Source organism: Anthonomus grandis, chromosome 3 (genome assembly GCF_022605725.1).
Source record: "Anthonomus grandis grandis chromosome 3, icAntGran1.3, whole genome shotgun sequence".
NCBI classification, from domain to species: Eukaryota; Metazoa; Arthropoda; class Insecta; order Coleoptera; family Curculionidae; genus Anthonomus; species Anthonomus grandis.
In genome coordinates, this window is record NC_065548.1 from 44,416,643 (window position 1) to 44,438,969 (window position 22,327).

Sequence of the window (22,327 nt, forward strand, 5' to 3'; positions counted from 1 at the left end):
TGTAGGCCTCCTCGCGCATAGATAGAGCCTATACAGGGTCCTGCAACAGTGCATCGGTCTTCCATAAATCCTAAAAGAAGGGTTAACACTCTCTAACCTTTTAAAATTTTTTTGAGACATGATAGCGCATGTCTGGAAAATATTTTGAAATATACAGGGTGCTTCAAGAAAGTATGGCGATATAAGCGGCATTTTTTTTTAATTAAGCTAAAACGCTAAAAATGGCTACTTTGTTATGCGCAGTTTGACTGCAATATTTTTTTTTTATAAAAAAAAAGAAACAATTTACATTATTTAATTTCATTTCACAATTTCAGAAATGTTAATTTAATATCAATATTACCTTAAATTCGTATTCTAGAAGAAGGGAGGATTACTTTGACTTAAGTGGTTTCTTTCTGTCATATACAAGATGTTCGTAGTAAATTTTACGAATTTTAAAGCTTCATTTCTCGCTTCTTTCAAATGGATCACCCTGCATATTTTTTATGCATTTAATGAAAAAAATAATAAATGATTTTTTTTTTATGTAAACATATTAGCTATCTTTACTCGTTTTTAAAATATTCACAATAATAATTAAACAAGCATATTAAAAATATTATTTATTACATTATTATTACGTCAAGTGTTCAATATTTCCTTCGTTTTGTTCAAAACATAAATTAATTCGTGGAATATTTCTTTTTTACTTCATGTATCATTTGTGTGAAGTTACTTGAGCAAACACATCTGCTATTCTCTGCTCCATGTCTACTGCTGATGTAAATATATTTCTATAAACAACTTCATTTATAAAACCCCATAAGAAAAAATCTAATTTTGTTAGGTCAGGCGATCTGGTTGGCCAATTAATAAGTCCATTCCTTCCAATCCATTTTCCTCCAAAGGTCGCATTGAAATGTTCAGTAACATTATATATTAATCTAGGCAGTTTATTTTGTAAGAATTTAAGGTACATTTCTCCATTAAGATGACCATTAAAAAATAGGGACCGATAATAGTGCTTCCAGTAATTCCACCCTAAACATTTAATGACCACCTATGCATGGGAAACAAAAGAATAATTAATGTCAATATTTATTATCGTTGACAGTTCTGAGTGTATTTTGGTTATGAGACACAGCTCATAGAAATCTTGATGATGATTGGCAACTGTAATCGAGTTAGAACGCATCAGGACGTTTGTGAGTTATTTAGTCAAAAATACCCTAATTGTCCGCAAGTATCGCAATCGACAGTTAGCAAGATTGAGCAGTAGTTTAGTCAATTCTGTCATGTAAGAGATGTTCCTAGATGTGGTCGTCCTCAAGTTGATAAAGATAAGCAGTTAGAAGTTTTATTGGCGGATTAAGATAATCAGCCTGTAGCATCTAGGAAGATAGCAAAGGACATGAATATTGGAAAAACAAGTGTTCTTAAAATACTACATACAGATAAATACCACCCTTATAAGATGCACGTCATGCAGCCAGAACTCTTCGAAGGAGACTTTTAGAGGCGCTTTGAATTTTGTGACCTTTTACAAAATATTGTGATTGGAGAATCCAAATTTAGTGAAAAATATACTTTTTTCTGATGAAGCCACTTTCTGCTTGAATGGTGACGCAAATAGCACACAATTCAATCGAAAAATAAACGTACGGGCCTGCGTTGTTGCTGACAATATCATCGGACCTTTCTTCATTGAAGAAAATTGAATAGGTGAGAGATACCTGACTTCTCTAGAAAAGGAACTTGTTCCAGCTCTGGCTACCCTTTTTCCCGAGATAGAACGTCTGGTTTTGCCACACCATGACATCTGGTTCCAACAAGATGGTGCTCCTCCCCATTTTGTTGTGGAAATTCGAACTTATTTGAACGTTACTTTCCCAACAGGTGGATTGGAAGGAGCGGTGTTATTGAGGAGCCCCCAAGATAACCTGATCTAACACGTCAAGTGTTAAATATTTCCTTCGTTTTGTTCAAAATATAAATAATACGTTCCTCAAAACTTCTTTTTACTTCATGTAACATTTGTGTAGTTACTTGAGCAAACGCATCTCGTATTCTCTGCTCCATGTCTTCTTCCGATGTAAATGGATTTCTATAAACAACTTCTTTTATAAAACCCCATAAGAAAAAATCTAATTTTGTTAAGTCAGGCGATCTGGTTGGCCAATTAATAAGTCCTTCTTAAGTCATTCCTTCCAATCCATTTTCCTCCAAAGGTCGCATTGAAATATTCAGTAACATTATACAGTGCTTTCATTTCAAAACAATCCACCCTTAATAACTTTCTTAAAAAAAAAAAAAAAAAAAAAAAAAGAAGTAAACACGTCAAATTAGATATACAGGGGGACGTTTAATTATGCATTTACTAAAGTTCTGTCAATCACCTCCTCACCTCCAACTAACCTCACTTTAATATGTCAAATGGGAACCCCCATCGTGTGATACATCATAGTAAGGAGCGTAAAATTCTCTATTCAACGGTACCAAAAAAAAAAATGAAATCGGTAAATGTGTAAGCAAATAGTTAGCGAAAATGTCTAGAAATAATGAATATTTTATTTACGCCAAACTTTGGTACGTCAAAAGGCTACCCCATGGTGTGATACATTATTTTAAGGGGCATTCATTACGCTATCAATGGTTGTAAAAAAAAAATAAAATTGATTGACCAAGAAGCAATTAAAGTGTAAATCGGTAGGGTAGAAAAACAAATTTAATTAGTTTAACAAATTTATTTTATTAAATGTTCAAAATGTGCGGCGTTATTAGCAAGACAATAAAAAAGCCTATTTTCAAACTCCTTACGAACATTGGCAAGGGTCTGCCCGCTAATTTCTCTGCATTCTTGAAATATTCAATTTTTTAAATTCTCAATACTCTCAGGTGGGGTTTTATAAACTTTGCTTTTTAAGTAGCCCCAAAGAAAAAAGTCTAGTGGGGTTAGGTCCGGAGACCGCGCAGGCCAATCGATTGCACCACATCTGCCAATCCACTTTTCTCGAAAATAACGGTACACATTCTTTACTTAAAAAAATAAATAATTTGCTTGAACTAAATGTACTGTTTGTTACCACACATTTTAACTTCTAAATTGCTTGTATTTTTTTTTTGATGATCTATTATAAAAAATGTAAGAATTTTAAAATGATGTAGGTACCACACTAAAAGTATTCATTGCAGTTTATTTTGTAAGAATTTAAGGTACATTTCTCCATTATGATGGCCATTAAAAAATAGAGACCGATAATAGTGCTTCCAATAATTTCACCCTAAACATTTAATGACCACCTATGCATGGAAAACAGAAGAATAATTAATGTCAATAGTTATTATTGTTGACAGTTCTGAGCGTATTTTGGTAAAGTTTCATTAGTGTTTCAGTCTATTTTCGTTTTTCTTTTTAACACTGAGACACAGCTCGTAGAAATCTTGATGATGATTGGCAACTGTAATCGAGTTAGAACGCATCAAAACGTTTGTGAGTTATTTAGTCAAAAATACCCTAATCGTCAGCTAATATCGCAATCGACAGCAAGATTGAGCAGAATTTTGTGAGCTTTTACAAATTATGTGTTTGGAGAATCCAAATTTAGTGAAAAATATACTTTTTTCTGATAAAGCCACTTTCTGCTTTGGTGGCGCAAACAGCCAGAACTATCGGTACTGGTCCGATGTAAATCCACACTGGATGAGGGAAGGACAAGCACAATTCAATGGAAAAATAAACGTATGGGCCGGCGTTGTTGGTCACAATACTATCGGACCTTTCTTCTTTGAAGAAAATTTAATAGGTGAGAGATACCTGACTTCTCTAGAAGATGAACTTGTTCCAGCTCTGGATTTCCTCTTTCCCGAGATAGAACGTCTGGATTGGCCACACCATGACATCTGGTTCCAACAAGATGCTTCTCCCCATTTTGTTGTGGAAATTCGAACTTATTTGAACGTTACTTTTCCAACAGGTGAATTGGAAGGAGCGGTGTTATAGAGGGGCCCCCAAGATCACCCGATCTAACACCACTAGACTTGTTTATGGGGCTATTGTCAGTTGACTAACGGAGGACATTTCGAACATTTGCTAAAATAAAATTATTTTTAAGTTTACGAAGCTTTGTTTTCGATAGAATAAAACGTTTTAAAAATTATTTTATTTTTCCTTTTCTTCATGACCTTTTTTCAATTTTCAAATTTTGAATGAGAATAACTCCAAAACGCTTGGACTTAGGTATGCACATGCTACATGAAAAATGTTTAGAATTATAAGGGCAATCTAAAAATACAATAAAAAATTGGTTGCAATTTGAAAAAAAAATACAAAAAATTGTTTCCTTACTTTACAATCAACACATAGCTGCTATTGTGAAAATAGTATGTTATTTTTTAAGTTATATTTAGTATTTATCTCGCTATCTATTTTAGTATTTAGTTTGATTTTGTATTTTATTTTATTTTATTTCGTAACTGTAACATAGTTATTTTTTGTAGAATTCTTAGTATTCATCTACCTTATAATTAGGTCTAATACCTGTTAAAAAAAAACCACTACATTATTTAATTTCATCTTGACATCAGAAATGTTAATTTAATGTCAATATTACCTTAAATTCGTATTCTAGAAAAATGGAGGATTACTTTGACTTAAATGGTTTCTTTCTGTCATATACAGGGTGTTTGTAGTTATCATTCACATTTTACGAATTTCAAAGCTTCATTTTTCGCTTCTTTCAAATGGATCACCCTGCATATCTCTTATGCATTTTATGAAGAATTAATGAATGAACCTTTTTTGTTATGTAAACATATTAGCTATCTTTAGTCAGTAGTAATACCTGAAAACTTCTTTTTACTTCTCTGCTCCATGTCTACTGCTGATGTAAATGCCCTTTAAAATAATGTATCACACCATGGGCCATTAGCCATAGCCATTTGACATACCAAAGTTTGGCGTAAATAAAATATTCATTATTTCTAGACATTTTCGCTAACTATTTGCTTACACATTTACCGATTTCATTTTTTTTTGGTACCGTTGAATAGAGAATTTTACGCTGCTACTATGATGTATCACACGATGAGGGTTCTTATTTGACATATTAAAGTGAGGTTAGCTGGAGGTGAGGAGGTGATTGACAGAATTTCAGCAAATGCATAATTAAACGTCTTCCTGTATATCTAATTTGACGTGTTTTTTTTTTTTTTTTTTTTTTTTTAAGAACGTTATTAAGGGTGGATTGTTTTGAAATGAAAGCACTGTATATTAATCTAGACAGTTCATTTTGTCAGAATTTAAGGTACATTTCTCCATTATGATAGCCATTAAAAAATAGGGACCGATATGACCACCTATGCTGGTAGTGGATCTGCCGCATAAAATGGGGATTTTCGGATGAATAATAGTTAAAGTTATGTCTACTTACCGATCCGTTTTTATGAAATGTTACCTCATCTGTAAATAGGACATATTTAAAAATCATGGGCATGTTTTGTAATTTATTTCTATTCAAGTACAAAATTCAACTCGAAAAATTCATTTTCCCAAAGATGCTGGTCATACGTTCTTATAAAAGGCAAAAACACAAAATGCTGTTGATTTTATAAAAACAAAATTCAAGTCGATTTTGTACATCCCTAACAAAAAATGGATGGATGGTATGAATGAAAATGATTCCGATATGTGCTTGACTTAGGTAAGGATCTTTGATTCTATTAATAACACATCTAACTCTTGCTCCTGATCAGTAATGGCGCTCATTCTTTCTACCTTTGGGTAACAAACATTCCCTGTGTCCACGAATCTCGCTAATAACCTTCTAAAAGATTTTTCATCTGGATATCTCCTATCAGGATAACGCACCCTAGATCTTTTCACAATTCTTTTCTTTTGAACAAAACTTTCTTTAGAAATAAAGTTACGGAAATTCAAATAACTGAATATTTAGTTGATACAAAACAAAAATGTTATTGTCATCAAAAATGTCAAAAATTGATTTAGAAAAACAGTTGCAATATTTTGCTTGGCAACAAAAAATACTATTTTTTAGATTTCCTGGTTCTTATTTAAGAATTTTATTTCCACAGATAATTATCATTATTATTATGAATATTTTAAAAACGACTAAAGATAGCTAATATGTTTACATAATAAAAATGTGTAATTATTGAACAAATGCATAAAAAATATACAGGGTATTCCATGTGTAAAAAGCGAGAAATGAAGCTTTGAAATTCGTAAAATTTGAATGGAAACTACGAACTGTCTATGACACAAAGAAGCCACTTAAGTCAAAGTAACTCTCCATTCTTCTAGAATCCGAATTTAACCTAATATTGACATTAAATTTATATTTTTGCAGTCAATCAATCAATCAATCATATGCTTTATTGTCAAGAAATTACAAAATTTTGTAGACAAAGCTAATAAAAAAACATAAAATCAAAACAAAACAAAACACACAAAAAAAAATAAAAATAAATATACTAACAAAATAAATACATGCAAAACTATACAAAAACAATGTAACCAAATAAATCATGATGTATAAAATGTCAATAAAAATAAACACAATAGTCAATAACAGTAAATTAATTAAATACAGAATGAAAGTGCAATTTATTTACTAAAAAAAAAAACTAATATATTCTCTATTTTAAGATATAAAAAGAGCTAGTGTGTGTGTGATGCCCAAAAAGTTATCCTAGAAAAAAATCCTCCACTGCGTACAAGGCTTTTTCCAGAAAGTACGCCTTCAAAGCATTATGAAAACGAGGAAAAGAAGTAATTGATTTAATTTCCAAAGGCAAATGATTATGCATCTTTTTGACTCTGTATAGAATAGAGCTTTTTACTAACTCGGACCGAGGGGTTTGCAGATAAAGATCATGCACTGCGTTGCGAAGTGAATAATTGTGAGACGGCCTACTTGGCATTTCTGACTTATGTTTGCGTACTAAACAAATAGATTCAAATATGAATAAAGAGGGAAGAGTAAGTATCTTATATTTTTTAAAGATTTCTTGACAGTGAGCTCTGCTATTAAGTCCAAGCAGATACCGAACTGCTCTCTTTTGGACTTTAAAGATGGGCTCAAATTGAGTCACACCGCATGTGCCCCAAAATGGAAGGGCGTAACGTAGATGTGACTCAAAAAGGGCATAATAAACTATTCTTGATGTTTGAAAACTTAATTCCCTGGAAACTGATCTTAAGGCAAAACATGCTGAACTTAATTTTTTATATAAGGCATCTCCCAATATGCAAGTCCCATATTAGGGAGTAGTCAACATTAAGTCCCAAGAACTTCACAGATTCAACGACGTCCAAACTGGTGTTGTTAAGTACAAAGGGTTGAATAGTAGTTTTATATGATAAGACTTTAGTTTTTGAGACATTTAGGCACAGAAGATTAGAATCGCAGTACGATTTAATGGTAATTAAGTCATTAGAAATAGTAGCATGTAGTGCCCTAGCATCCGGATTGCTCTATGTAAAGCTAGTATCGTCAGCAAAAAGACATATTTTGCCACTGATGTTAAGATTGGCCATGTCATTTATAAAGATCAGAAATAAAATAGGGCCCAGGACTGAACCTTGAGGTACCCCACATTCTATTGGTTTGCAAAAAGACTTCGTCGTATCAACCTTTACAAGTTAATTTCTGTAACTGAGATACGATTTAAACCACTCAAGGGGCGTTCCTCTGAACACATAGTAATTCAATTTGTCAATTAAGATGTTATGGTTTACACAATCAAAAGCCTTGGAGAAATCACAACAAATTGTTGCTGTTGAATGATTATTATTTATACTGGTGTAAACCCTATTAAAGAGAGAAAATATAGCATCATTTGTGCACTTGTTACTCAAGAATCCAAATTGGTGAGGAATAAGAATTTTATATTTAAACAGAAACGATAAGAGCCTTTTTTTAACCAATCGTTCAATGATCTTTGATAAAGTGGGAAGGAGTGCGGTTGGGGGATAGTTTGAAGCTTGTTGTTTATCTCCACCCTTATGCAAAGGAATAATTATTGCAGTCTTAAGGCAGGTAGGAAAGACTCCATTTTGGAATGACTTGTTAATTAAGTTTATTAGATGGATTAAGGTGCAATTTGGCAGATTGGAAAACATTTTGAGTGTGAGCCGATCTGTACCAGATGATGATTTCTTTTTTATTTCATTTAATGTAGTTTGAAGCTCTGTTGATACAATGGGGGTAAAAAAGAAGCTGTGTAAATTTTCATTTGGGAGATATGAACGAGGATCGTGAGAAAGTGTTATGGTAGCCATTAGATTTTTAGCTACATTAACAAAGTAGTGATTAAGGTCCTCAGGTGAAGTAGGGATAGTGCTAGCTGAAGAAGTCTTATTTCTTAATTCATTTACAATAGATCATGTTTCTTTGGCAACATTACTTGATTCGATCATCCTTTTATTATAATAAATATCTTTTGCAGCTTTTATAGTCTTATGGTACATTTTTCTATAAAGCTTGACATAGTTATAAAAAAATACGCTGTCTGTAATTTTTTTCAGGTGTGATAATGAGCGCATGTTTTTTGCAGAAACATGTAAACGTTTAGTGGTCCATGTCTTATGATGTTTTATTTTGATAGGTCTAAGAGGAAACGACTTATCTGCAATACTTGATAAAGACTTTATAAAACTAGAAAATTCACGTTTGGCATAAGTTCTTGAATAGTAAGAAATTATTTTTGCCAAAAACAAGGCCTAATTTACGTAACGTGTTTTTTGCCTTAAGAATTTATGGAAAATTTAGTTAATGCAGCTTCATGATCAGAAAATCCGAAATTAAAAACCGTACAATCTACGAATTCAGGAGCAAAAGATGACACGACATAGTCGATGGTACTAGAACTATTTCTAGTTATTCTGGTAGGATAGTTAATATGCATTGAGACCAAAATAGAGTGAAGAGATTTTTGACCAGCACACACACTGGAAAAATCAATATTAAGGTCGCCTCACAAAATTAATTTACCTTTTAAGAGCAAGGATTCTAGCAAGCTTAGTAGTTTTTGAAGGAAAGTCTGTAAGTCAGCGTCAGGTGTTCTATATACACAAATAATATAGAGGTCGTATGTATTATAGTAAACTATGGAAAATTCAAATACTTTTTCTGATAATAATTTATCAAACTTAGTTACCGGTGAAAAATCGTTGTTTATAGATATAATCATAGTGCCCCCACGAGATAAATTAGTTCTATTAAATCTTGCTATTATAGTGTAATTTTGAACAAAAACAGGTTCATCAATGTTTAGCCAGTATTCGGTTACAGCAACTATTTCTGGAAAATTTAGCTCTTCTAATAAAAGAAATAATTCATTAGTTTTGTGTCTTAAGGACTGAATGTTAAGAAGAGATACGCTAAGCTTGCTATCATCCGATTTATCAGAGGGTGCTTGATCCTCTGGTCGCGTCACGTTATTTAAAAATATTTGTTCCTAGACGAGGAACCAAATGGACAAATAATTAGATTGACTTTCTCGTATTTTTTGAAGCCTTAAAATTTTTTCTGAAGAAAAGAAGGATCCAAAAGCGGAGAGGTCTTCTTTCACTTCGGCTGCACCAATTCCATAGACGTCGTGGAAAGGGATATACAAGCGTCGGAGGGAGTCTAAGTTAGTAGGTAGGCCCTCTGAAGCTAGCATTAGCTTGACACTGGTCTTGGTGTGGCCTTCGAGACAGACGTTGGAAGGCTGGTCATAGGGGTGTGCCAAGTAGAGCCTAAGAGTTTTTAAGATGGTGGGGTCTCTCAGTCTAGCCAACAGGTACCGTCCATTTTCCGCATCAGATTTTCAGACAGTCAAACTACGCATGACAAAGTAGCCATATTTAGCGCATATACTAAGTAGCCTAATGGAGTCCAAGAAATTAAAAAAAAAAAATGCCAGTCCATTTTAAAAAATGCTGCTTATACCGCCACCCTTTTTTAAAGCACCCTGTATATTTTACAATATTTTATAAAATGACATGCGCCCCAAAAAAAAATATAAAAGATTAGAAAACGTTAACCCTTTTTTTCGGATTTATGAAAGACTGATGCAGGACCCTGTATAAGTAAAGAAGGTACACATTTAATCCACAAATGTGATATTTATGCTGTTCTTTTTTCAAGTTATCACAAGTGCTTGATTTTCTTCTTAAAAAATGGTCAAAACGCTAAAACATTAAAACATGGATATGCACACTAGACCTTAAAAATCCCACTTAAATAGAAGACGTATAATGTTGATTATTTATTTATTTTTTATTTATACTTATTTACGTCAAACCACCTTACAGGTAATAGACCCAATTATAAGGTAGATAAATACTAAAAACTTTACAGAAAATAACTATGTTATAGTTACGATGATTATACAGGGTGTCTCACGACGAATAGACGCGATCGATATCTGGGAAACTAATATTTCAAAAATGTTGAAAATTTGGCAACATGGCACAGTCAATAGGGGCTACACAACTAAAATATTTTGACAGTTGTGACGTTTCCGGTTATACGGGAACTAGTTGTCAACTTCGTTATTTTAAATGGAACACCCTGTATATTTTTACATTTTTGGCTTCCACATGAAATTTTAGGTATATTTTGTGTATAATGTCCTATACCTAAGTGTAACCGTTTTTGACATACTTTTAATTTAATGTGAAAAATTATGTTTATAAGCCCTAACATAATTACCGATTACTCCCTTTTAGTAGCCTTTATTTATTGGTTAGTTTCGATTTTATTTTAAAGAAAGGGCTACTTTAAGAGACTATTTTAATATTTGGCAAAAAAAAGATGCAGGGAGGTCAAAAACTAGCATTAAAAATCATTAAAAGTAATTTTTTTTTTAATGGAAACCCCTTATTTTTATATTTTTTTCATGAAGATAATTAAAAATAAGGTTAACTTTATACAGGGTTACTGGTAATTCGATACATTCCTTTGGAGATGTGATAGGGGAGGGGGTAAGAAGTAAATTGAACCCTAATATGTATTATGCAAAAGTTGATAGTTTTCGACATATTTAATTTTTTCTGTTTTTCTTCAAAATGTAGACCTTAGTGGTTTAAAAGGCAGTTTCCAGAAAATCCGCTGTATATTTTTTTAACTTTTTAGGCAAAATACATGCTCAACACAATAGTGTTACGTTTGTAATGGCGAAAGTCCCGCAAATAGTTGTAACCATAGGTAAATTCTCGATGCAAAGTGTTTTTTTTTTTCTTAAATAAAATACTACACTTTCTAGTGGATATTTAAAAAAAAAAAAATTATGCTACATTCTTCAAAATTTACGTAAAACTTTCTTATTACCTAAGCTAGCTCACAGGATACAAATGCTTAAAAGTTAGGTGACATGGTTTTGTATTTTTATTATAAATTGTAAAGTAACGCATTTATCAGTATTTACCTTCACAAATCTTGTTCAAAATGAGAGCCTCTATTGCGAATACAGGCTCGGCAGCGCCTTCTCATTTCAGTCTTTGTTGTTCTAGTTGTTATGGTATTCCTGATCTGCTGGGCAGCGTTGGTTATTCTTTGGATAAGATCTTCTCGGGTAATTATTGGGGTTGCATAAACCAGTGCTTTCATTTGACCCCATATGCTATAATCAAGCGGGGTTAAGTCAGGGCTTCGTGCGGGCCAAGCTATTGGACCTGACCTACCAATCCAACGATTCGGGAAACGTTCATCCAGGAACTGCCGAACTGACCGCCGAAAATGAGCTGGACAGCCGTCATGTTGAAATATCATTCGTCCTCTAACGGCGAGAGGAATATCGTCAAAAAGATCTTGTAGGTCATGTCGTAAAAAATTTTCATAAATATCCCCGTTTAAATGGTCTGGGAAAAAATGTGGTCCTATTACATCCCGGCCAATAAGTCCCATCCACACATTTACAGAAAACTTTCTTTGAAAACTGGTTTCTCTTGTTAAACGGGGATTTTCTTCGGCCCAAAAATGAAGGTTATGAAAATTTGTAATGCCCTCATGACTAAACTTTGACTCGTCCGTCCACAAAATGTCGGTTAAAAACGTTCTATTGTCTGCATCAGAATTTATAATAAATCTGCAGAATTCTACCCTTCTTATCGGGTCCCCTTCTTCCAATCCTTGGACAGGCGTATAATGGTAAGGATGGCTTCCCATTTGCCGAATCGTGGACCAAACTTTCCATTGCGATGATCCTGTTTGCTGCGCTACGGCATTAGTGGATGTGGTTGGATCGTCTTCAAAATGTCTTAATATTTCCTCCTCATCTTCTGCTCGATATACGCGAGGAGCGCCAGCGTCACCTCTTCTTGGTTTTACGGATCCAGTTTCAGCGATAGCTCGGTAGGTCGAAGCGAAAACACGGACATTTGGAATGCGGCGGTTCGGAAAGCGACGTTGGTATTCTCGGCGAGACTCCGCGGCATTACCATTGCAAAACCCATAAACAAACATAATATCTGCATATTCAGCGTTAGTAAACGTGGCCATAGCGCAGAAACCAATAGAATACCTTCTTTGAAAACACGAGAAAAATAAACTCGAAACTCGTAATTTAACTACTTTCCACGACAATTATTGCTGTCAGACTATCTACACATCAAATTTTTAACAATAAAATTAAAAAAAACAAATTGTTGCTATAGTACTTAAATACCATAGAAGTAAATACCACTTTTTCAAGTGCGTTCTTACTATTAATAATAAAAATACAAAATTCTGTTAAAATTTTTGGTAGCATTTATAGCCTATGAGTTAGCTTAGATAATAAGAAAGTTTTACGTAAATTTTGAAAAATGTAGCATAATTTTTTTTCAAAAAATATCCACTAGAAAGTGTAGTATTTTATTTAAGAAAAAAAAAATTACACTTTGCATCGAGAATTTACCTATGGTTACAACTATTTGCGGGACTTTTGCCATTACAAACGTAACACTATTGTGTTGAGCATGTATTTTGCCTAAAAAGTTTAAAAAATATACAGCGGATTTTCTGGAAACTGCCTTTTAAACCACTAAGGTCTACATTTTGAAGAAAAACAGAAAAAATTAAATATGTCGAAAACTATCAACTTTTGCATAATACATATTAGGGTTCAATTTACTTCTTACCCCCTCCCCTATCACATCTCCAAAGGAATGTATCGAATTACCAGTAACCCTGTATAAGGTTATCTAGTCCAAAAATTGATAGTTTCCGAAATATTGGCAGTTTAAATTTGGCCTAATATTAAAAGCCGTATAGTAACATGGCTCAAGGATTGTTGATTAGTTATTCCATGATGGTTGTCATAGTATCCGCTAAAAGCGACTGTAAGATAATGGATTATAACAGAAATGTCAGTATTGCTTGTAAATTCGTAAATTTTTTAAAATTTAGTTATCTAAATTTGTTTATTATCTATGGAGAATGTAACAAGGTCTTATCGAGAACATGCCAAATACCTATTTGCCGATAGATTCCCAGAAAAACAGAAACTAAAGTGGAAATTATACCCATTTGTAGTTACGTCATCCAGGTGAGAAAAAACGTATGGCGTAGATATTTTTGCCAATCAATATTAGGTTAGAAACTTTACCATCGCCTTCAGAAATTAATAGTCTGCTATGTATTTTTATACGTTCAGAAATTACCAAATGATTTATTTTAGCAGCATATTATTATATTTTTATAGTCGTGTATATACTTTCATTCCCAAAAAATTTAAAAAAATCTTGTAGTATTCATTGTATTATTAACAAACTTAACAATTAACAAATATTATTATAATTAATCATAAATAATGGGACATAAACCACAAGTCCGAAACGGAATTGCACTTCAAATTGAGAATGTGATACAGCGAGCCGCAGATGCAACAAAATTGAGCACATCGATCACAAATATAAAGAAGAATGGGATAAAATCAGATCAGGATTACGCTGCTCATATATTTTCCAAGCAGAAGACCGCAAAAACCAAATCTACAACATATTTGAAAGTAGAATTCGGCACGAGCAGTAAACGTAACAAAACCGAGCTTACAAAAATTGTGAATAATGGTATACGATTATTTAAACTCACTGGGAAAAATTTAAATACTGACAATTTAATTTACTTGTTCATGAAAAAAATGCTGCTTGAAGGAATATGTTAACACATTAAAATGAAAGTACCATTCCAAAAAATAAATCATCAAACTCAAAAAAAACACGCCATATTGCATTACCAAGTTAATGAAATTGCAACGATATGATTGAATACTTAAACGACAATCATAAAATAAAATTTGCTAGAACAAAAAAAGCTTAATAAATTTCGTCAGTATTGTCAGAGTCAGAACTGAAATTAGAGATATTGTCTTCGTCATCGTCGTCTTCGTCAGTCGTAATCACAAGTGGCAGAATATCATAGGCATCACACACTTGTATTGCCTCCCAAGCCTTTTCAATTATCTTTTCTGTATGAAAAACATATTTTTGCCAATGATCTATAGAAATTTCGTTTATTACCCTTTCCCATATAGTCAGAACTTCTGAAGGTGACCCCTTAAAATTGGAAATATATTGATCATATTTTCGTTTACATTCCGACCATACCATTTCAATTGCATTAAACTGGCAATCATATGGTGGCAGTCGCAAAATTTTGTGTCCTAAAGGTTTAACATATTCATCAAGGAAGTACTTTTTTTCACTAGGGCAGTTTCTGCGTGCAATACTCCATATTTTATCTTTCATGGCTTTTTTTTTGGAAAGCCAATATTCTTTTTCTTCAACCATTCGGTCAGTCTCTGCTTTGTCCAAGATTTTCTCGGGATTTCTTTTAATAAACCAGAATGGTAATTTGCATTGTCCATGATTATAAATGACTTTGGGGGAAGTTTTGGAACCAGCTGAGTTTTAAACCAGTTTTCGAAGTTTTTTCTGTTCATACTGTCATGATAATCTCCCGTCTTTAATCCATTCTTGAATATTAAATTTGCACCCTTGATGAAGCTATCTTTGGTTCCGGCGTGGACCACGATATAACGATGACCTTAAAAATAAAAGATAATTCAATTCTCTTCTTTTAGAAATCATTCTTCCAGAACATATATTTAATATAATTAATAAGTAATGTTCCATGCACATACGAGTAGTGTATGGAGTCAAATTCCCTCATATTGTCTTAGAGAGAAATTATATGAAACTATGAAACAGATGAAATTATGAAGTTAGAGGGCCCTTACAAGGGCAATAGTTTTTATTCAAAAAAAAATCTAAAAAGATAACCAGATAATTTTTACCTTCACTGTTTTTCCTTGAACCCGTGTGCTTGGTGTCATCTTGCCAGCTACTACGAAATGATCCCTTGCTAAAAATCCACGTCTCGTCAATGAAAACTGGAGTAAAACCTTCCGGACCTACATTTCTATTTTTGATATACTCCCTTACAAAAATTGGTTCTTTTATGAACAATATTTGGCAAGTCCATCAAATATTTTCTGTTATTTGATTTTTTCCACTTGAAGCCTATACTATTGATCCATCTTCTTAAGGAGTCAATGGAAAACTCAAAATATTCAATTTCTTCCCTGAACTTTTCTCTTATTGTTGCCAATATTACATATTCTTTTCTGGCGTACATAGAATAAATTGTGTTCCGAATTCTATGTTTCAAATATGTTGTAATTTTGGTTTTTGCTGTCTTTTGCTTGGAAGATATACGGGCTGCGTAATCCTGATCTGATTTTATCCCATTCTTTTTTATATTTGCGATCGTTGTTGTGCTCAATTTTGTTGCATCTGCGGCTCGCTGTATCACATTCTCAATTTGAAGTGCAATTCCGTTTCGGACTTTTTCCTTTTCCAGTTGAAAAAAAGCCAATATTGCGATTGTTCATTATACCTATTATATCTTTTTTTATGCATTATCTAACACTTTTCGAAATAACTTTCAAGAACAAGTTGACAAACCAATATTTTTGATTGACAGTGACGGATATTTCACATAACCTAGTATATAAAAGATGAATAATCATCAGACACCAATTTTTTTCAAATGTCTGTTGTCGCCGCTGTTTGGAATATGCTAAACAAAGATAAACAAAAATGACGTCATTATAAATGGGTATAATTTCGACTTTATCATGCTGTTAGGCGAATAATAGAAAATTTTACAAATTTTGGCAGAGTAGCTCAATTAGATTTCACAAAAAAGCCTTTAGTTTTTAGAGGTTCGATTTAGTTACATAACAGCGGTCGCGGACTATAAATAGGTTGCGGGCGAACGACATAATGTTGCGTTCTAGATTTTGGTCGCTGGATATCCATCGGACGCTAGCTTAGATACTTGCATTGTAAACATAGAGGTATTCTACGTTGCCAAATTTCTTTTTTTTATTAACTTCTTTGTTAAGAATCTTTTTTTATTCTGAATAATTTGTTGATTACTCTTAAAGTATATATTATTAGTTAGCAAATAAACTAAACTTTGAAAGAGTAAATATTTTACCTACTACTACGCTTATTCTAGGCATTCAATGTTCTAAGATCTAGATATTTCCAAGCAAAATTTACAGCGTTGCCGTTCTGTGTGGAAATTTGGCAATTTAAAGAATCCAAATTCAAAATATTAATTATTATTGATTAGTGTAAATATAGTACAAAATAGTTTTAGTTATTAAGCGAATTTCACTCTTTCTTCTTTATAATCACTTTTTTCTTGCTTTATAATAAAGAATGCAATTCAGTTTCTGCTAATTACAATAATTTAATCACTTTATTTTCTTTTGTTAAAATTGAGTTATCACTGATTACATGGAATACTAAGCATGTTTATCAACAAAATATCCCCTCTGCCTCCTGTGTAGATGTTGCGCTCAATCCAAGTTAACCAATGTTTATTCTAGTGTATTAAACGTTCTTAGACTAATACTCTATTATATGTTTTTTAGTGATATACATAACTGTATAGTTTAATCAATATAGACTAACTAAACAGTGAAACGTTTGTTGAAAATTGCAAATTTTATAATCGATGTACCTACTTGTCAATTAAAGTGGTCTGTGGCCCAAGGGCTCTTTCTCCTCTTTCTAAATATATTGTTTTTTTCTAGCTCATCACGATCAGAAGGCGATTCATGATAAACTGGAAGCGACTCGTCGGGAACTGGATGAGGAACGCGAATCATTCGAGCGGTTAAAGCGCGATGCAAACAGTCGCATTGATCAGGATCGGGTTCTGATAAATCAGCTCAAAGATGATCTGAACAAGTTTAAGGTGATTTACTGATTTGACGTTGCATTGAGCATGGTGTAGAATATAGAAATGATCACAATTCAAGTTGCTGGCTTAGCATTATTTTATCACTGGTTGAACGTAGTCTTTGTTTATTATTTTGGGCGTAGAGGATATAGGGTAAGTTTTAAACATTTTTAGTATAGAACATTGATATTCATACACAGGATTGTGATTTAATTGTGATTTAATAATGATTAATTTTTAAAAAAAAGACAGGGGTATTTTTTCTTAAAAAAATCCTCGGGCACGTCGATTTTATTTTTTTATCGGGCATATTTTCATATCAAATGTAAATATACAGGATGTCGCAAAAAATGTGAGAGAAAACATATTTTTTCTTAAATAGAATCTCCTGTATATTATTGTGTAAACTACGGGACCTAATTAAACAGCGAATTATGAAAAATAATATGGTTGATATATTTAAATGACCGACGTTTTTAGTTTTAATACAAAAAAACGCAAGAAACAAGTTAAACCGACCGCTCTCGATGTCGCAATACGACTACTTGCCCCCTTTTTCACAGCCCAGTGTACCATTCTTGAGTCATAAAAACTGGTCTGCGTGCTTATCTCTCCACTTAAAATAGGGTTCTTCTTGACGTCATTTTGATGGTTACAATTGCATTTTTGGATTCTTCTGTAACTTCTGAATATATTTTAGACCTACTTTACTTAAATTTCGAGAGATATTTGAACCTCTTACAAACTAATGTAGCAAAAGCACTTAGTTCCAGTAGCTACCCTGCAAAACTTTTATTTTGAACAAGACGGCGCTCATTTGGCAGAGAATGGACGTATTACCATAGAATTGTGAAATATAAGATAGGCAATCTGGAACCAGATGTTCCTAAGATGGCCTGCGAGATCCTATAACATAACACCGCTTGAATTTTTTTACATTTTTCGTCAAAAATGTGCTATACTGGAGTTTATACGAAACCGAACAGGAGCTGAGACAGGCTTAAATTACCCCAGAAAGGATCAGAAAATCGTGTAAAGCTTTGATGAGACGATGTATATTGTGCGTGCGGGAAAACGTGGCTTATTTAAATACCTACTTTAATAATAATAATTAAATTATATTAAAAAAAATTATAAAATAATTATATTTAAATTATAAGAAAACAAAATCTATCTATATCTGAATTAGTTTTCATAAAATATAAATAATAAAAGATCTAAAAAGTAAATAACAAAAGATCCTAGCCCCAATAAGATCCAAAAAAATCAATAATAAAAACAAAAAACTATAATTTATAACTAAAATAAAAATTAAATCAAGGTATACAAAATAAAATTATCTACAATAAACTAAAATAAATCAAATTTCAAAATAACATTACTACTTTAATACAAATATAATATGATTTTGATAAAACATTGAAAGGCTAGAACTAGCCTTGCCGTGGAACTATGGTCAGTTTGTTTGCTTGTAACATCTCTGACGCAATGATGCCAAATGATTGCGTAGAAATGACAAAAAGACACTTTATAATAACATAAAATGTTGTCACTTATTTTGAGAGGCAAAATAAGACTTAATAAACTATGAAGCATTCTTTTAAATAAAATATGATAAGATACTCGAATATAAAAAAGTCAATATTCAAAGTTAAATGAATGTACATAACGTATATTAGAGAAAAGTGCAAGAACATCACAACGCCGCTGAATCGCATTGTTGATGCCACCGACACAAGGAATCTTTACCAGTGGCATCGTCATAAAATATTTATATGATAAATATTTATTAATAATAGATTATGCTTTAAGTATAAACAATATTCCCGTTAATGAACTCTTTATACGTTTTTTAATGTACTTTTTTAGAGTATCTAAAAAAATCATTTTTATGGAAATTAAATATTTTATAAATATTATAGATTTCTTAATAATTCATGTCTGAAGATGCAATTTTTTACCATTTAATAAGCCATTTTTCTGCGAAGACAACAAAAACATATAATCAGTCCTGTTAATAAAACCATGAACAAAACTCGAGTTTTTTTATTCTTTGTAGCCTATTAATATACAGTGTGGCTCAAATTGGGTGTATGTGTATGGTATCAAGAAAGAAAGAAAGAAAGAAAGAAAGAAAGAAAATGTGCTATATTACGTAAGAATAATCTTGTGTACAAGCATCCTACAAGCTAAAAAAACAAAACAAAAATACAATTTCAAAAATTGACAAAACAATGAACAAAATTAAACAACAGAAGACAAAACTCTTTGAACATACTTGAATTAAAGATAACTAAATAAAACAATCAATTACTAAATAAAGGTAAACTTGGTCATAAAACTAGAGAAGAAAAAGGAAAAAAAAAACTTTTCAACATGTCCAAGGTTAAAACCTATCATTAAAAAAGTCATCGAGGTTATAATATGCCTTATAACTAGCCAATAAAAGCGACTTTAATTCTCTTTTAAATTTCTTAATATCCGATATATGTCTAACACATAGAGGAACATGATTGTAAATTTTTTTACTTATGTAAATTAATGAGTTTTTGGTAAGGGAAGACGTAGGAATAGGTAGAGGAACATCATTTACACGACGAGTCAAATGGCCAGTGTCAGAGGGTAGTTTGGGAATTTTGTGAATAAGAGCAGCTGTTTCTGAGATAAAGAGTGAAAAAAGAGTTAGGATTTTTTCAGAAATTAAGAAGGGTTTGCAAGAATCTCTTAATTTAGCAGAACACAGGTATCTATAACTTATAACTGCTTTTTTTTGAATAACAAAGACAATGTTAAGTAACCCCTTATTGGTTAAATCCCAAAAAGGCAAGCCATATATGAGATTCAATAAGTGAAAAGTACACTGAACGTGCAACCACCCCTCCCAGCTCTTGTTTTGCCATTCTTACTGCAAAACATCCAGAAGATAATTTCCCAGCTAAATGTAAAATATGATCTTCAAACCGAAGGCGACCATCAATTGTAATTCCTAGGAACTTGCAGCACTCTATTCTGAAAGAGGGAATTTTCATCAGACCTTGATAGTCAGACGGTCAGACCCTACATCAGACCCTGAACATCGCACTTAAACCCCATAATAGACGTCTTTCTTACATTAAACACGAGCCTGTTGGAAGCACACCACCCTGATAAAATCTGAAGGTCCTCAAGGATACAAGTCTTAATATAATCAAAATTTTTATGGCTCCATAGTATGGTGGTATCATCAGCAAACTGAACCACCTTGCCCTGCAGTTTCAATGAACTCAAGTCATCCACATACAGTAAAAATAACAGTGGTCCCAACACTGAACCCTGGGGAACGCCGCATTTTAGGGATCTAGAAGCAGACAAACGCCCAGACACTGTAACCTTCTGAGTACGATTTGATAGATAGGACTCAAGCCATCGCAATGCTTCGCCCCTAAAACCATTTTTATTGAGCTTAGATAACAGTATTCCATGATCCACACAGTCAAATGCTTTGGATAGATCACAAAACACTGCCGCCGATGACTCTCCAGAATTCAAGGACACATAGACGCTCTCAAAAAAGCTAAAGCCAGCATCATGAGTCCCTTTGCCGGCTTGAAATCGAAACTGATTTGCAGACAAAATGCCATTATGATGTAAAAAGGACAAAATTCTGATTTTTGCAAGTTTTTCAACTATCTTAGACAGGGTAGACAAAATAGAAATGGGACGGAAATTACAAGGCTGATCCAAATCTCCACCCTTATGAAGAGGGATAACCACTGCCTCTTTTAAACATAAAGGAAAAATGCCAATATGTAAAGAATTGTTTATGGCAGAAACAGGCAAAAAGAGTAACAACCTCGAAGATATCCCATCAGCTCCAGATGATTTATGGTTTTTTAGGCGTTTGATTTCATTTTTTACTTCGGTAAGTTCGACAGGATGAAAGAAAAATGAATGCTCAACCGACACTTGTTGAAGATAGTGCAGGGGATCAATGTTACTACGAATGCCCTTGAGCAAGATATTAGGTATATCACAATAATAGTCGTTTAAAATGTCAGGTCTTAACTCCGGTTCAGATACTTTTCTAGGGCAATGTCTAAAATCATTAATAATCGACCAACAGTCTCTTTGCCTATTTGATGACATATTTAAGCGATCCCTATAATAATTAGATTTTGCTGCTTTAATTGTCTTTCTGTACAGACTACGGTATTTCTTATGATATACAAGGATATTTTCATTTGTGGTATATTTGCACAATTTAGTCAAAAAACGGAGGTTTTTAGCTGAAATTCTAAGGCCTCTTGTAACCCATGGTTTTCGTTTCTTAGTTTTAAGCCTCATTTTAGGAAAGCACTGATTGATCTTATCACACAGAACTTGAAAAAATAAAGTAAGTGGGTCAGAAGCCGTTTCAAGTGCATTCCAATTTACCGAAGCTGTTGCAGCAGAAAAAGCATTGAAATTTCTCCTGCTGAAAATTCTTCCCATATAATAAGATGAAGATGATACAGTATTATATGGCATTTTAGCAAGAATAGCTTCATGGTCGGAAATACCATATGGGAGTACTGTGCATAAAACGTCATCAAAATTTGTACAGAAATAGTCAATTGTAGTTGCAGATGAAGAAGTTATTCGTGTGGGAAAAAGAACGTGCATTTTCAAGTCGTAAGAATTTAAAATACTTAGAAGAGAAGTACGTGGCAAGGTTTCATCAGTGTAGTTGATATTAAAGTCACCAGCCAATATAACCTTAGAGTGTAGGGACAACTGGGATAAAAGAGAATCAAGTTTGTCCAGAAGCATAGCAATATCTCCTGTAGGTAGCCTATAAACACAAAGAATATATAAATTAAAACGCTTACAAAAAGAAAGAGAGAATTCAAAAACATTCTCTAACCGAAGATTATCATACTTATCAATATTACAAAAAATCGTTTCAATTGTTTGCCTAGCCAAGATCATGGTTCCTCCATGTATAGATTGTTGACGACAAAAATTTGATATAGGAACATAATCAGATATTAAAAAACATTCACTAGGCCTCAACCAGTGCTCAGTCAGAAGTACAATATCGGGAAAATTACATGTGTCCAGCAAAAGATGAAGCTCATCCATCT

General features: G+C 32.8%; 1 protein-coding gene across 3 annotated transcripts in view; it reads left to right on the top strand.

The window, feature by feature from the left end:
- The window catches only part of LOC126734717 (rootletin), a 439,794-nt gene that overhangs the window by 262,576 nt on the left and 154,891 nt on the right, over positions 1-22,327 (top strand). For all 3 annotated transcript variants that reach the window (XM_050438438.1, XM_050438437.1, XM_050438439.1), the window contains exon 17: positions 17,077-17,240. In XM_050438438.1, coding sequence (XP_050294395.1) covers positions 17,077-17,240 — 164 coding nt within the window. The remainder of the gene's footprint in view (positions 1-17,076; positions 17,241-22,327) is intronic.